This window comes from Dreissena polymorpha, chromosome 10, assembly GCF_020536995.1.
Source record: "Dreissena polymorpha isolate Duluth1 chromosome 10, UMN_Dpol_1.0, whole genome shotgun sequence".
In the NCBI taxonomy this organism is placed as follows: Eukaryota; Metazoa; Mollusca; class Bivalvia; order Myida; family Dreissenidae; genus Dreissena; species Dreissena polymorpha.
This window is the reverse complement of record NC_068364.1, coordinates 32517339-32534821: the sequence shown is the minus strand read 5'-3', so window position 1 is coordinate 32534821 and position 17483 is coordinate 32517339. Positions and strand designations below refer to the sequence as shown.

The 17483-nt window shown below is 38.2% G+C and overlaps 2 protein-coding genes across 3 annotated transcripts in view; one reads left to right on the top strand and one right to left on the bottom strand.

Moving 5' to 3' along the window:
• Positions 1-17483, bottom strand: part of LOC127849021 (uncharacterized) — a 330113-nt gene that overhangs the window by 144562 nt on the left and 168068 nt on the right. The gene's annotated exons all lie outside the window — the stretch shown is intronic.
• The window catches only part of LOC127847190 (uncharacterized), a 233394-nt gene that overhangs the window by 81154 nt on the left and 134757 nt on the right, over positions 1-17483 (top strand). For both annotated transcript variants that reach the window (XM_052378912.1, XM_052378913.1), the window contains exons 25-26: positions 14876-14951; positions 16282-16331. In XM_052378912.1, the coding sequence (XP_052234872.1) occupies positions 14876-14951; positions 16282-16331 (126 nt within the window). The remainder of the gene's footprint in view (positions 1-14875; positions 14952-16281; positions 16332-17483) is intronic.

The following is a 17483-nucleotide window of genomic DNA, read 5'->3' as shown; positions in this document are numbered from 1 at the left end:
GAGATGAGATTATAACTAATACAAGATAAATAAAACAAGTTTTAATTATGTTATTTTTATTTATTTATTTTAAAGGTTTAATTAGAGTTTATCTGTTTTGGATAATATTAATTGGAATGTATAAAACACTAGTTCATAGTGGGACAGAAGCATAAAAATGGGGCAAAAAAAATCATATATTCGTTATAAAATCCCAGATACAATGCAGTCCAGAACATTAACAGATATCAATGTTTGTTGAAATCATTTGCTTAGAAAACTGAGTATAATTTTAATATGAAAATTCAATAGATCTGTTGACAGAGCCCTGCTGAAGAGGGTTTAAGCATTCTTCAACATTTCGCTACTGTTTTGAATATCAGAAAATCATGTTTAGCGACCTTCTCTATCAAATGTTTGCTTAGTTCTCGTATTGTTTAATTAATACTCTAATTACTCGGGAAATTTGTTTATACAATCCAGGTACGGTAAACTGTTGTAAAACCGTGTTTCAGTGACAGTCCAGTGTTTGAAATCCAGTGCAGTTAATTTATGCATGTTTCAATGCATGTTTATTTAAAGTACTTAACTGGTTGGCAGTTGGTCTGGATAAAAATACAAGACACTTTCATGATTTCAAAGTTGAATATTCTGTAGTTTAAAAAGTTTGGATACACATGGGACTATAGCTGGAGGATTCCATTAAGGTCGGAAGAGAGGAGAGAATTGTAAAGAGTTTGAGGGTAATAAACAGAGGTAATATGTCTGCTTTTGGATGGAGGATTCCATTAAGGTTGGAAGAGAGGAGAGAATTGTAAACAGTTTGAGGGTAATAAACAGAGGTAATATTAAGGTCGGAAGAGAGGAGAGAATTGTAAAGAGTTTGAGGGTGATAAACAGAGGTAATATTAAGGTCGGAAGAGAGGAGAGAATTGTAAACAGTTTGAGGGTAATAAACAGAGGTAATATTAAGGTCGGAAGAGAGGAGAGAATTTTAAAAAGTTTGAGGGTAATAAACAGAGGTAATATGTCTGCTTTTGGATGGAGGATTCCATTAAGGTCGGAAGAGAGGAGAGAATTTTAAACAGTTTGAGGGTAATAAACAGAGGTAATATGTTTGCTTTTGGATGGAGGATTCCATTAAGGTCGGAAGAGAGGAGAGAATTTTAAACAGTTTGAGGGTAATAAACAGAGGTAATATGTTTGCTTTTGGATGGAGGATTCCATTAAGGTCGGAAGAGAGGAGAGAATTTTAAACAGTTTGAGGGTAATAAACAGAGGTAATATTAAGGTCGGAAGAGAGGAGAGAATTTTAAAAAGTTTGAGGGTAATAAACAGAGGTAATATGTCTGCTTTTGGATGGAGGATTCCATTAAGGTCGGAAGAGAGGAGAGAATTGTAAAAAGTTTGAGGGTAATAAACAGAGGTAATATGTTTGCTTTTGGATGGAGGATTCCATTAAGGTCGGAAGAGAGGAGAGAATTTTAAACAGTTTGAGGGTAATAAACAGAGGTAATATGTTTGCTTTTGGATGGAGGATTCCATTAAGGTGGGAAGAGAGGAGAGAATTTTAAACAGTTTGAGGGTAATAAACAGAGGTAATATGTCTGCTTTTTGATGAAACTTATTGAGTGAAATATTGTTTATGTCTAGGTAATACTGAATGTATTGTTTCATTATGCATGTATATGTGAAGTACTTTACAAGGTTTGGCAGCTGATTTGGATAAAAAAATACAAGCAACATTCGTGATTTGAAAGTTGCATATGGCTATTTTGTAAGGTTATGATAAAAATGGGACAAACTTGAGAATTCTATTAAACCTTTACCACTAAGATGCGTATTTTCACGCATTTGTAGTCCCTTAGAAAATTTAATTTAATTTATGATCTTTCTTATTTGATTCAAGTTTGTAAGGCTTCATCTCCAAACCTTAGAAACTGATTGGCAGCAAACAGCATAAAACCTGAACAGACTGCCAGTTACTTGCTGTTCTGGTTGTATGCTGTTAGCACATAGCCATTTCCACTTTGCAGGCTGTTCTGGTTTTATGCTGTTTGCTTATAGCCATTTCCACTTTGCAGGGTGTTCTGGTTTTATGCTGTTTGCACATAGCCATTTCCACTTTGCAGGGTGTTCTGGTTTTATGCTGTTTGCACATAGCCATTTCCACTTTGCAGGGTGTTCTGGTTTTATGCTGTTTGCACATAGCCATTTCCACTTTGCTTCTAAGCAGGAAAGGGTTAAGGCTAGATGTAAGGGGATGATTTTTCAAAGTAGGTGGGTAATAATCAGTGATTTTTATGCCCTCATATCCAAAGATCAGGGGTATATTGTTTTTGGCCTGTCTGTCTGTCTGTCATTCATTGTGTGTGTCCAAAAACTTTAACCTTGGTTAAAGTTTTTCAATAACTTTTGCATTATTGAAGATAGCAATTTGATATTTGGCATACATGTGTATCTCATGGAGCTGCACATTTTGAGTGGTGAAAGGTCAAGGTCATCCTTCAAGATCAAAGGTCAAATATATGGCTTCAAAGCGGCGCAATAGGCATTGTGTTTCTGACAAACATATCTCTTGTTTTTGCTTTATATTTTACAGCCTGTGCCATGATTTTGATTGGGAAAAAAAGCATGATAGACCTTGAAATTAAGAAAATTAAACATTATTAATACCATTATAAATAACAGTTAACCAATTGTTTATAAGTGCATGTTTTACTGCTTTCTAAAATTCATATTATCAAGTGCTATCGAATTAAATTGCTGTATAATAAACTCAATAAACCAAGTATTGAGTTTATTGGAAAATTTGGGCATATTTTTGTGGAAATTTTGGCCTGTGAAGTCTGCACATGACATGCTAAGCCAATTTTTCACAGAATGAGGCTCAATACTGTGATGTGTTTGTTTTTCAATGGCAGAAAATTAACATTTTTTCCCAAAAATTCGGCCAAAATTTCCTCAAAATTTGTCCAAATTTTCCAATAAACTCAATACTTTGTTTATTGAGTTTATTATACAGCAATTTAATTCGATAGCACTTGATAATATGAATTTTAGAAATTTTGGATGACATTCTCCGCACAAACTGGATTTTTAGTACAAAGAGACTTGTAACTTTTAAACAAAGAATGTCTTAAAAGTGGAAAGTGTCGTCCCTGATTAGCCCATGCAGACTGCACAGGCTAATCTTAGATGACATTCTCCTCACAAACTGGATTTTTACTACTAAGATACTACCTTTGAATAAAGAATGCCTTAAAAGCGGAAAGTGTCGTCCCTGATTAGCCCATGCAGACTCCACAGACTAATCTTGGATGACATTCTCCGCACAAACTGGATTTTTACTACTAAGAGACTTCCTTTGAATAAAGAATGCCTTAAAAGCCGAAAGTGTTGTCCCTGATTAGCCTGTGCAGACTGCACAGACTAATATTGGATGACATTCTCCGCACAAACTGGATTTTAAGTACTAAGAGACTACCTTTGAATAAAGAATGCCTTAAAAGCGGAAAGTGTCGTCCCTGATTAGCCTGTGCAGACTGCACAGACTAATATTGGATGACATTCTCCGCACAAACTGGATTTTAAGTACTAAGAGACTTCCTTTGAATAAAGAATGCCTTAAAAGTGGAAGGTGTCGTCCCTGATTAGCCCATGCAGACTGCACAGGCTAATCTTGGATGACATTCTCCGCTCAAACTGGATTTTTACTGCTAAGAGACTTCCTTTGAACAAAGAATGCCTTAAAAGCGGAAAGTGTCGTCCCTGATTAGCCTGTGCAGACTGCACAGACTAATCTTGGATGACATTCTCCGCACAAACTGGATTTTTACTACTAAGATACTACCTTTGAATAAAGAATGCCTTAAAAGCCGAAAGTGTCGTCCCTGATTAGCCTGTGTAGACTGCACAGGCTAGTCTGGGAAAACACTTTACACATGTGCATTTAGCCCAGGTTTTTCCGGATCCAGAATGATTTGATAATTTGAGTGGCATTTAGGTGAATGATTTAAACCAATCCTTCAAACAGTTTATATTGCAAATGTTTAAACATTATTTATTGTAAACAAGTCAGTTATGGCTGCAATAGTCTATTGTTTCACGTCTTTAATGTATATCTAGGAGGTTGGGATTGGGTAAACATCTTATTCGTAAACAACTTTGTTATGGATCAAGGTCTAGTGGCACAAAACTTATAGGACCAATTAGGCAAAACTTATAGGACCAATTAGGCAAAAAGCTGTTTAATTTTGGATCAAGTTATGTGACTTTGTTTACCCTTTAATAAATGTGTGAATTGTAAACAAATTAGTATTATTAGTTACACCGTTAGTAACTGATGTTGTATGGGATATACACCTCAGTAATTTCATACCATACGAGAGCAAAGCTCGGGCTTCTTAACTTTGTAGCTTTGTAAGTAATGGATAATGTCATATAAAATCTTGAAAATAGGGAGAAAATTTGAATCTTTTTGTTCATTTGCTTGTATAAATTGTAATTATTTCTTTATTAATATATATTGAAGATTATTAAATACCAACAGTACTTTAAGATGATGATAACTGAATATTACACTATGAAGTTTTATATTGAAATTATATGAAATAAATTAAAAGTATACATTTTTTTTCCTGCAAAAATATATTAATTTTTTTAAAGCAAATTCATGTTCCTGTGGGAATAAATCATGAGGGTAAAACGCCAAGTTGTTTTAAATAGTTTAACATGAAAATGACACATCATTGTTTATTGGCTAATAAATAATGATAACGCACAACTGATTTTGATTCTTATATTCAGATAAATATTTATGCAGTTGAAATGTGGAATATGTATTTTTCTGTTTTAGGTCACCTTTTGCATTGTTTAGTTGCGTAGTTATTGTGCAAAATTATTTTTATGCCCCCATTTCGAAGAAAAGGGGGTATATAGAATTCGCACTGTCCGTCGGTCGGTCAGTCGGTCGGTCGGTCGGTCACACTTCGTGTCCGCTCTCTAATTCAAATAGTTTTCATCCGATGTTTACCAAACTTGGTCAGAAGTTGTATCCAGACAATATCTAGGTCAAGTTCGAATATGGGACATGCCGGATCAAAAACTAGGTCACGGGGTCACTTAGTGCATTTCAAGGATTTAGCATGGTGTCCGCTCTCTAATTGAAGTAGTTTTCATCTGATCTTTACTAAACTTGGTCAGAAGTTGTATCAAGACAATATCTAGGTCAAGTTGGAATATGGGTCATGCCGGGTCAAAAACTAGGTCACTGGGTCACTTAGTGCATTTCAAGGATTTAGCATGGTGTCCGCTCTCTAATTGAAGTAGTTTTCATCTGATCTATACTAAACTTGGTAAGAAGTTGTATTAAGACAATATCTAGGTCAAGTTCGAAAATGGGTCATGCCGGGTCAAAAACTAGGTCACGGGGTCACTTAGTGCATTTCAAGGATTAAGCATGTTGTCCGCTCTCTAGTTTATGTGGCTTTCTGATTTATTTTGATATTATAAGACATTTTTATGCCCCCTAAGGAGGGCATATAGTGATCGGACTGTCCGTTCGTCCGTCCGTCTGTCCGTCACACTTTGCGTGTAGATTTCGAAAAATGCTCATAACTTCTATGTCGCTTCAGATAGCAATTTAATATTTGGCATGCATGTGTATATGGACAAGGCCTTTCCATACTCACACAAATTTTGACCCCCTGTGACCTTAACCTTGAACTTAGGGTCCGCGTTTAGGTTCAAAATCTGCGTTTAGGATTTGAAAGAAGCTCATAACTTCTACCAAGCGTTTACACAGTTATACTTTTATGTAGTGACAAAGTTACAGTTGGGGGCATCCGTGTCCTGTCGACACATTTCTTGTTATTTTGAGTAAGGTTATCAAAGAAATAGAGTTTGGTACGGAGGAATGCAGTTGGAAGGTTATCAAAGAAATAGAGTTTGGTTAGGAGGAAGGCAGTTGTAAGGTCAGATTGTTGTCTTGAGTATCATTCTGGGAAAACTGGGCTTAATGCATGTGCATTGTGTCCTCCCTGATCAGCCTGTGTGGGGAAAACTGGGCTTAATGCATGTGCGTTGTGTCCTCCCTGATCAGCCTGTGTGGGGAAAACTGGGCTTAATGCATGTGCGTTGTGTCCTCACTGATCAGCCTGTGTAGGGAAAACTGGGCTTAATGCATGTGCGTTGTGTCCTCCCTGATCAGCCTGTGTGGGAAAAACTGGGCTTAATGCATGTGCATTGTGTCCTCTCTGATCAGCCTGTGTGGGGATAACTGGGCTTAATGCATGTGCGTTGTGTCCTCCCTGATCAGCCTGTGTGGGGAAAACTGGGCTTAATGCATGTGCGTTGTGTCCTCTCTGATCAGCCTGTGGGGGGAAAACTGGGCTTAATGCATGTGCGTTGTGTCCTACCTGATCAGCCTGTGTGGGGAAAACTGGGCTTAATGCATGTGCGTTGTGTCCTCCCTGATCAGCCTGTGTGGGGAAAACTGGGCTTAATGCATGTGCGTTGTGTCCTCCCTGATCAGCCTGTGTGGGGAAAACTGGGCTTAATGCATGTGCGTTGTGTCCTCTCTGATCAGCCTGTGGGGGGAAAACTGGGCTTAATGCATGTGCGTTGTGTCCTACCTGATCAGCCTGTGTGGGGAAAACTGGGCTTAATGCATGTGTTGTGTCCTCTCTGATCAGCCTGTGTGGGGAAAACTGGGCTTAATGCATGTGTGTTGTGTCCTCTCTGATCAGCCTGTGGGGGGAAAACTGGGCTTAATGCATGTGCGTTGTGTCCTCACTGATCAGCCTGTGTGGGGATAACTGGGCTTAATGCATGTGTTGTGTCCTCTCTGATCAGCCTGTGTGGGGAAAACTGGGCTTAATGCATGTGTGTTGTGTCCTCCCTGATCAGCCTGTGTGGGGAAAACTGGGCTTAATGCATGTGCGTTGTGTCCTCCCTGATCAGCCTGTGTGGGGAAAACTGGGCTTAATGCATGTGCGTTGTGTCCTCTCTGATCAGCCTGTGTAGGGACAACTGGGCTTAATGCATGTGCGTTGTGTCCTCCCTGATCAGCCTGTGTGGGGAAAACTGGGCTTAATGCATGTGCGTTGTGTCCTCTCTGATCAGCCTGTGGGGGGAAAACTGGGCTTAATGCATGTGCGTTGTGTCCTCCCTGATCAGCCTGTGTAGGGAAAACTGGGCTTAATGCATTTGCGTTGTGTCCTACCTGATCAGCCTGTGTAGGGACAACTGGGCTTAATGCATGTGCGTTGTGTCCTCCCTGATCAGCCTGTGTGGGGAAAACTGGGCTTAATGCATGTGCGTTGTGTCCTCTCTGATCAGCCTGTGGGGGGAAAACTGGGCTTAATGCATGTGCGTTGTGTCCTCTCTGATCAGCCTGTGTGGGGAAAACTGGGCTTAATGCATGTGTTGTGTCCTCTCTGATCAGCCTGTGTGGGGAAAACTGGGCTTAATGCATGTGTGTTGTGTCCTCTCTGATCAGCCTGTGGGGGGAAAACTGGGCTTAATGCATGTGCGTTGTGTCCTCACTGATCAGCCTGTGTGGGGATAACTGGGCTTAATGCATGTGTTGTGTCCTCTCTGATCAGCCTGTGTGGGGAAAACTGGGCTTAATGCATGTGTGTTGTGTCCTCCCTGATCAGCCTGTGGGGGGAAAACTGGGCTTAATGCATGTGCGTTGTGTCCTCCCTGATCAGCCTGTGTGGGGAAAACTGGGCTTAATGCATGTGTGTTGTGTCCTCCCTGATCAGCCTGTGTGGGGAAAACTGGGCTTAATGCATGTGCGTTGTGTCCTCCCTGATCAGCCTGTGTGGGGAAAACTGGGCTTAATGCATGTGCGTTGTGTCCTCCCTGATCAGCCTGTGTGGGGAAAACTGGGCTTAATGCATGTGCGTTGTGTCCTCTCTGATCAGCCTGTGTAGGGACAACTGGGCTTAATGCATGTGCGTTGTGTCCTCCCTGATCAGCCTGTGTAGGGAAAACTGGGCTTAATGCATGTGCGTTGTGTCCTCACTGATCAGCCTGTGTGGGGAAAACTGGGCTTAATGCATGTGCGTTGTGTCCTCCCTGATCAGCCTGTGTAGGGAAAACTGGGCTTAATGCATGTGTGTTGTGTCCTCACTGATCAGCCTGTGTGGGGAAAACTGGGCTTAATGCATGTGTGTTGTGTCCTCACTGATCAGCTTGTGCAGTCCAGGCTTATGTGGGAAAACACTTTATGATGATGCACGTGCATTAAGCCTAGTTTTCGCAGAAAAAAAGCTTTGTAGAAAAATCAGCCAGTTTATCGTTTAAGAATAAAAATACTAATACTTAAGCTTGTCTCAAGAATTTGGTGACTTTAAAATCATACTATTGAACTTAAGGTATTTCATGACAATGGCCAATTAATCGTAATTGGATCTATTGATTTAACTATTTCAACCGTCAGTGCAGTCATTTTAAATTGACGAGATTCTTAAAATACTTTTAAATGCTTCAATGATGTTGATTATTGAGATTTGGACAGACAATTTTATTTGAAGTTTATTACATTTGTTTTACCCAACATTATTTTACTTCAAAGTTGGAAAATTGTGTCATTATACTAAATTGTATAACAAAATTACAATGTTTTTATGTCCCCCACCGCTATAGTGGGGGACATATTGTTTTTGCCCTATTTGTTAGTTGGTTTGTTTGTGTGTTTGTTTGCTCCAACTTTAACGTTTTGCCATAACTTCTGCAATATTTAAGATAGCAACTTCATATTTGGCATGCATGTGTATCTCATGGAGCGGCACATTTTGAGTGGTGAAAGGTCAAGGTCCTCCTTCAAGGTCAAATATATAGCTTCAAAGCGGCTCCAAAGGGGACATAGTGTTTCTGATAAACACATAACTTTTCTTGTTTTAACGCAATTCTGAACAGAAAGAAATAATTTATGACACTGTTGTTGATAATTTTCAAAATGTTAATTTTATACATGTATAATTCGTCCAATGCAGTTTCAGTTAAAGTTTGTTAAAGTGTATAATTTTATTTATTAGCTCGGCTGTTTTTTTGTCATAGCCAGCTTGCCGTCAGCCGTCTGCTGTAGGCGTCGTGCTTAAACCTTAACATTGGCTCTAAAATCAAAGTGCTTCCACCTACAACTTTGAAACTTCATGTGTAGATGCACCTTGATGATTTCTGCACGCAACACTCATTTTTGGGTCACAAGGTCAAAAGTCAAGGTACTTCTAATATAAAACTTTAACATAGGCTCTAAAATTAAAGTGCTTCCACCTACAACTTTGAAACTTCATATGTAGATGCACCTTGATGAGTTCTTCACGCCACACCCAATTTGGGGTCACTAGGTCAATGGCACTGTGACCTCTAAACAAATTTTAAAATATTATTTTCCAACAAGCTTTCGCAGCCGAGCGTTGGCACCCATTATGCTGTGCTCTTGTTATCTTCATTTGTACTATCTCTAGTTTCAATTGACGGTTTAAGCCTCTTTAAGCAATGGAAAGGTAGGACAAAATTAGGTTGATTTATTATTAAGGTTTGACTACAAATAGAATTTAAACAACTGATTTAACATTTAAAAGTGTAAGACTTTTTTTTTATTTTTCTGTGAGAGGTTTTACAATGGAAATTTAGTTCTTTGTTTAATGGAAGTTTTAAAAGAAATTTTAAGCAGGTATCCTGTGCGACTGTAAAGTTGATGAATAATTGATTGTGCATTTGCATTCCAATATTTAAGTGCATGTTTACAATACACATTTGCAACACGACATTTGAACCAAATGGACCACTTTGCCTCAAGTGAAATAACAAGTGCAGAAAGTTTGCAATTGTTCAAGCAGCAAGCCCACTTGAAACACATTCTCAGAGTTGGCCCTCATATATATGGGCCGTGATCTGTGAAAATGTGGTTTAACCCATTTATGCCTAGTGGATTCTCCCATCCTTCTAAATTTGATCAATTTATTTCCAAAATTAGTGATGTCTAGTATATTTAGTTCTATATTTAGAATATAACTAACAGAAATTTCTTTAAGCAAACAACGCAGACCCTGATAAGACGCTGCATCATGCGGGGTCTCATCTGGGTCTACGCTGTTTGCCAAGGACTTTTTTCTAGACGCTAGGCATTAATGGGTTAATGCATGTGCATAAAGTGTCATCCAAGATAAGCCTGTGCAGTCTGCATTAATGGGTTAATGCATGTGCATAAAGTGTCTTACAAGATTAGCCTGTGCAGTCTACAGAGGCTAATCAGGGACGACACTTTCCACCCAAACTGGATTTTTTGGCTAAGAAGAGACTTTCTATAAATGAAAAATAACAAAAGCGGAAATTGTCGTCCCTGATTAGTCTATGCAGACTGCACAGGCTAATTTGGGATGACACTTTACGCACTTGCATTAAACCCCCTTTTCATAGAGCATCGTCCAACAACACCATATTTGCACCAACCTATGTGCAAGGTGTTTTAAATGAGCCTTACTGCAGGAAAACTGGGCTTAATGCATGTGGTTAAATTGTCATCCAATATTAGTCCACACAGGCTGATCAGGGACAATTAACACTTTTCACTTTTATGGATGTTTTCGTTCAAAGGAAGAAGTCCATTCTTAACCAAATCCAGTAAAGGTGGAAAGAGTTGTCCTTGACAAGCCTGTGTGAAAGGCAGAGGCTTAACTGGGATAACTCTTCGCACATCCATTTAGCCCCACTATCCCAGAGTGCTGCTTGTATGTATTTCAATGGTGTGGTGGGATAAGGTTGATTTTAATAAACTTTAAAGCGCTAAATATATCAGCAGCTTTCTCCCGCAAATCTTAATGAAAGGGATGTTAATATTTAATGATTTGCTAATGAACAAATGTGTCAGTCAGTACATCAGAACTACTTTTTCTGCTCTCCAGCCGTTTTTGGTCAAATGCTTTTTTTTCAAAATACGCACAGTAACTGTTGAAAGATTCCCTAATTCTCAATCCGTTGAGGTGATGAATAATCATTCCCAAAACAGCAAGAAACACATCACAAGAGACAAAACATTTGAGAAATACAGACTTTTATGTAGACAATATTTTATTTTTGAATAGTTCAAGAGTGCCAAAATGTTTTGCACACAATTGTTATTGAATCTGATGGCTGTTAAAAGTTGGAGTGGGGTATTTGTCTTCAAAACATTTACGAGTACTTTAGTACTTTTACGAGTACAATCTGAGAGACCTGATTGTGTAATATGTAAATAAAGTCCTCAAAGATAACATGATGTTGATACTCGAAGTCAGACAAAAACGTCCATAGCCTTCAGTAAGTTTCCTTATCATATATGCTGATCTGTTTAAACGTCCATAGCCTTCAGTAAGTTTCCTTATCATATATGCTGATCTGTCTTCATTGTTTGTCAAATATTCCTCACTCTGGCAAAACTGGGCTTAATGCATGCAAGTGTAAAGTGTAGTCCCAGATTAACCTTGGCAGTCCCCCAAAACTGGGCTTAATGCATGTATGTGTAAAGTGTAGTCCCAGATTAGCCTCGGCAGTCCCCCAAGTGTAGTCCCAGATTAGCCTCGGCAGTCCCCCAAGTGTAGTCCCAGATTAGCATTGGCAGTCCCCCACTGGGCTTAATGCATGTATGTGTAAAGTGTAGTCCCTGATTAGCCTCGGCAGTCCCCCAAGTGTAGTCCCTGATTAGCCTCGGCAGTCCCCCAATGGGCTTAATGCATGTATGTGTAAAGTGTAGTCCCAGATTAGCCTCTGTAGTCCCCCAATGGGCTTAATGCATGTATGTGTAAAGTGTAGTCCCAGATTAGCCTCGGAAGTCCCCCACTGGGCTTAATGCATGTATGTGTAAAGTGTAGTCCCAGATTAGCCTCAGCAGTCCCCCACTGGGCTTAATGCATGTATGTGTAAAGTGTAGTCCCAGATTAGCCTTGGCAGTCCCCCACTGGGCTTAATGTATGTATGTGTAAAGTGTAGTCCCAGATTAGCCTGGGCAGTCCCCCAAAACTGGGCTTAATGCATGTATGTGTAAAGTGTAGTCCCAGATTAGCCTGGGCAGTCCTCCACTGGGCTTAATGCATGTATGTGTAAAGTGTAGTCCCAGATTAGCCTCTGTAGTCCCCCAATGGGCTTAATGCATGTATGTGTAAAGTGTAGTCCCAGATTAGCCTCGGAAGTCCCCCACTGGGCTTAATGCATGTATGTGTAAAGTGTAGTCCCAGATTAGCCTCAGCAGTCCCCCACTGGGCTTAATGCATGTATGTGTAAAGTGTAGTCCCAGATTAGCCTTGGCAGTCCCCCACTGGGCTTAATGTATGTATGTGTAAAGTGTAGTCCCAGATTAGCCTGGGCAGTCCCCCAAAACTGGGCTTAATGCATGTATGTGTAAAGTGTAGTCCCAGATTAGCCTGGGCAGTCCTCCACTGGGCTTAATGCATGTATGTGTAAAGTGTAGTCCCAGATTAGCCTGGGCAGTCCTCCACTGGGCTTAATGCATGTATGTGTAAAGTGTAGTCCCAGATTAGCCTCGGCAGTCCCCCAAGGCTAATCAGGTAAAACATTGTCCGCTTGTATGGGTTATTTATTGTTTAATGAAAGTCTCTTCTTAGCCAACATCCAGTTTAGATGGAAAGTGTCTTCCCTGATTAGCCTGTGCAGACTTCACAGGCCAATCTCTAATAACACTTTAAGCACACGCATTAGGCCTTGTTTTCCAAGAGCAAGACTCATGTCGATGTTATTCACTGATTGAGTTATGTTGCCAATTCATTACAATTGGACAACAAAGGAAATGTTTGCTTGGTATTTGCTGTCAGTATCATGGCATCCTTTTTTGAGTTCCTGGCTGCTGATTTACTTTTGTTTTCTCTTTTTGTTGTTCTAATGATGCTTTTTTAATAAATTGACATTTCTTTTATATATTTTTTTGTCTTAGTCAGGAGTTTACTTTTACTTATTTGAATATGAAGCAAACATGTTTGAATTATATGAATTTTCCAAAGAAAAGAGTCAATTTGCCAAACTGTGAACCATTTAACTTGAATTTTCTCCCTTTGCTATTGTCTTTGTCAGTGACCAGTTATGTACTTTGATGAGTTCAAATTTATAGATTGTCTCCCTTACAAATATGTAAATGAACTCCATTTACATGATTTTTCTCCTTTTGACATATTTCAGCTCTGTGTCAGTGGCCAGTTATGCCCCTTCATGTGTTCAGCTAAACTGATTTTCTCCATTCGATATATGTAATTATTATACATTTAGCATGAGTTTTCTCCCCTTGATATTTCTATTCTCTGTCTCAGTGACCAATTATCTCCCTTTGATATTTTCCAGCTATGTGGGTGTGGCCAGTTATCTCCCTTATACAATATCCAGCTCGGTTTTAGTAGCCATTTTTTATCTCCCTTTGTCATTGTCAAGCTTTTTTCAGTGACCAATTATCTCTCTTTGACTTTTTTCCAGCCCTGTGCCAGTGACCAATTACTGTGAAACCATTTATTTTCGACAGCACAAAATTTCGTCATTTTTATAAAAATGACGATTTCGTCAGCACTTAATTTCGCCGATTTCTGATTTTGAATTTTAAAAAAATGCGTCAGTCAATATCCGATTTGTGTGTAATACATATTCGCGATCAATCGCAGTTGCGAAAAATCGTGGTACGAATGCGGGAACACACTTGAGAATCACTGCAGGAGGTGGGGCCTGTTTGTCACATGCCAATTAACTAGTCTTTTGTTATCAAGGGACAGTAATGGACCCTCTTAATGTATGCCATTCACACGTTCATTGTTATGATTAGCGGACAAGTGGGATCAAATAACCGTTAACAAGTGTTTGTAACAACGAAGCCAATTGCCAATTAGTCTTATTCTATTATTATAATTGCCATACTGATAACAATCGTACCTTTTTGTCAATACCGTTTTAAAACTGTTTGTGTTATACGAAAGAGGTTCCAGTTTGTTAAGTGTTTTTTTTTCAAATAAAATGCTTTTTTATTCTGATATCAACATTAAAATTATAAACTCTATGTGTGTGTTTGTTCTTAAAAAGTAAACTACCGGTATATAAATCAATAATGTCAATAATTTAAAAACAAATATATTGATACATATAAAATAGTAATAAGTGTGGGTAAACGCAAACAATCAAACAACAAACAGCAATTAAAATATTCTTTATTAATTTGTGGTAAATACGCATGTTGATCACACATCGTCATCTTTTCATTTGGTTTATTGTCTTTCATCGGCACTCGCTGCGTGATGGCTAATATGCAACACCCCTGAAAAACACAATGCACCTAACGGGTAATAAAGTTCTAAACAATTAGCGCTAATTCATTACAATTCTACATAAACGAAGTCAACGCATTCGATACAGCTGTACTGCACACGCGTTTTAAAGAAGTGTAACGTGTCAGTTAAGTACCTTGTGTAATCTACATCCCTTTGTGTCAAAACCGGATTAATCTTGATTACGAAACAGCAGTGAATGTGTGCATGGATTAATTTTTATGTTGGAATTTAATGCCTCATGTCTACGGTAAAGTTTTAAAATATTGTTCAACTTAGTGTTTGTTTTTGTTCAAACATAGAGCATGATTGTTCGTTAGGATTTTAAATTCGCCGATCGGTCGACTGACGAAATTTATGAAAATTAATGCCTGACGATTAATAATGGTTTCACAGTAACTCAAATTGACATTTTCCAGCTCTGTCTCAAATTTTAATTATCTCGCTTTGACATTTTCCATCTGTGTGTCAGTGACCATTTATCTCTCTTTTACTTTTTTTTCCAGCCCTATGTCAGTAAACAATTATCTTCCATTGACATTTTCTAGCTCTTTGTCAGTGACCAATTACCTCCCTTTTATATTTTCCAGCTCAGTGTCAGTGGTCAATTATCTCCCTATACGATTGTTAAAGAACCTTCTAGATCTTGGCAGCTACACTTACAAGGTAAGTAGTTTGCAGGTATACAATTCTAGTGCAAGAGATATTTTGAACATACAAAATATGAAACTCTGGGCAAACAAGGCTTTATGCATGTGCGTAAACTGTCGTCCCAGATTAGCCTATGCAGTTTGCATAAGAAAATCTGGGTTGACACTATACGCACATGCATTTAGCCCAGTTTTCCAAGAACGTAGATAATTTACCTTTTTTTTCTTTAAGGCACACAATTAGGTCATTTTTTTGTTTCTTTATGGCCTTCCCTTAATTTCACCTTCAGGGTCACATCTAGCAATTTATGTATGTTAGTATTCTATTTGTTAATATTATTTTTCTATCCATCAAGACCTTTTTGTCCAAAGAAATTGTGTATGTCAAATTATTTGGACATTCTGAAATTTAGTGGGAAAATCATCTTTGTCTGTGTAACTATAATTCACCACCACTTATACTGGTTACACTTATTTACAGTAAGATAAATGCATTTGATAATTGCATATAGTGACACAGTCTAATCAATTGACACATTCAAGTGCAGGTTAAAAAATAAAGTGCTGAGTGAACTGAAAATAGCAAAAGACATAAAGGGACTTGTTCACAGATGTTTGAAAAATGTCATTGAATATGTCAAACAAATATTTAGTGTTTTGAATATTCTTATTTAATTATAATAGAAATAGCAATAAAAACAGTTAAATAAAATGTTAAACCTTCCTCAGGTTTGAAACAAGGGACCTCTTGAAGCTAATGCTAATTCCCTACCACTGCGCCATGCACGCTTTCATACTTATTTGCGGAACATAAACACTTTCTTAATACTCAACGTATTTTCCAAATTATCAATGAAAAGAGTTGCAAATGCATTATTATTTTACTGATTTTGAATGATGATTTTCCATTAAAGAAACAATATTGAAAATAAAATTCCTTGTCGGGAGTGTTATTTGGCTTGTTTAAAGCATAACATATACATTCTTTTTTTTTCATCTATATAAATTATTTTGAAAAACTTAATTTTACCATTCTGTGAACAAGTTTCTTTAATGGCAAAGGTTTAAAAGAGTGGTCTATCAGGGCCAGTTTACATAATAATGTTTTTCATGACAATCTTAACCCTTTCCCCCATAAGAAGCTAAGTGAAAATGGCTTTTGCAACCAGCATAAAACCAGACCAGCCTGCTTGCTGCTCATCAGTATCTAAGGTTTTGAGATGAAGCCTGAACAACTTGAAGCCAGTAAGAAAGATTTTAAATTAAATATAACTTTCAAAGTGACTAAAAATGCATGAAAAAACGTATCTAAGTGGTAAAGGGTTAACTTTATATTTTATTTACAGAAGGACATCCGTGAACTCCCAGTGACCTTTGAGAACAGGCGTGAAACCTGGTAAGTGAAGGGGTTTCACTCAGAGGGGGTAATCATGTGATAAAACAGATAGGGACGTCCATGCTGAAGCAGGTTTTTATCTCACTGCAATTATTTTGTTTGCCTCACAAAATTACAGCTCTGGCTAAGAAAAAATGCAGTGAGTAAAGTCGAGATAAAGAGCGAATATTAATAAGAAATAAACGATTATCATTTGTTCGCTGACTTGGCTGGAAAGTGAGCGCCATTTAAACAATTTATACAAGTAATAAAGGGTATAAAACAGTGAAAAATACCTGTCTCTGCATGGAGGATGCCATCTTGTTTGTCAAGTGATTACCCCCTCTGGCACTTTTTTGTCTTTGATATACTGGGTAATACAGGTTTGGCCGTCTGTAAGGCGGAATGTCGTATTTCATTTACAGGGCATATCTTGCAAACTGTTTGAGGCTACTTCAAACTTCACTGGTAAATTGATATCATGGAGAGGGAAATGCAGCGCACAAGAACCATATCTGTTGCCCCCATATTGTAAGAGTTACTGCCCTTTGTTAATTTGTGTACTTAACTTTTGTCAGAGGCTTATTTAAAAAACAAAATGAGGTATCAGTATTAAAAGTCATAGGTAGATAAATCTCATTGAAGGTCTGAGCAGTGCACAATAGCCATAACTTTTGCTTCCATTATTTCAGAGTTATTGCATTCTGTTTATTTTTTGTTTTTAAGTGCACATCCGTCGTAACTCTTGCCCTCATAATATAAGAGTAATTGCCCTTCACTTATTTGACAATCTAAAAGCAGTATCAACTTGAAACTTCATAGGACGATATATGTTCCCATTTGCAGGAAGTGCAATGCATTAGAGATTAGCTTTCCCTTTCTTTTCTTAGCACGCCTGTTTTCAGAGAAAACCCGAGGTATTGTCATAGCCAGCTTGTCTGCTGTCTGCCGTCCGCGTCCTGCTTAAACCTTAACATTGGCTCTAAAATCAAAGTGCTTCCACCTACAACTTTGAAACTACATATGTTGCTGCAACTTGATGAGTTCTACATGCCACACCCGTTTTTGGGTCACTAGGTCAAAGGTCAAGGTCACTGTGACCTCTAATATAAAAAAATAAAAATAATAATAATTCTTCTGGCTAGCTTTTATTTATTCAAAACTGCACCGCAG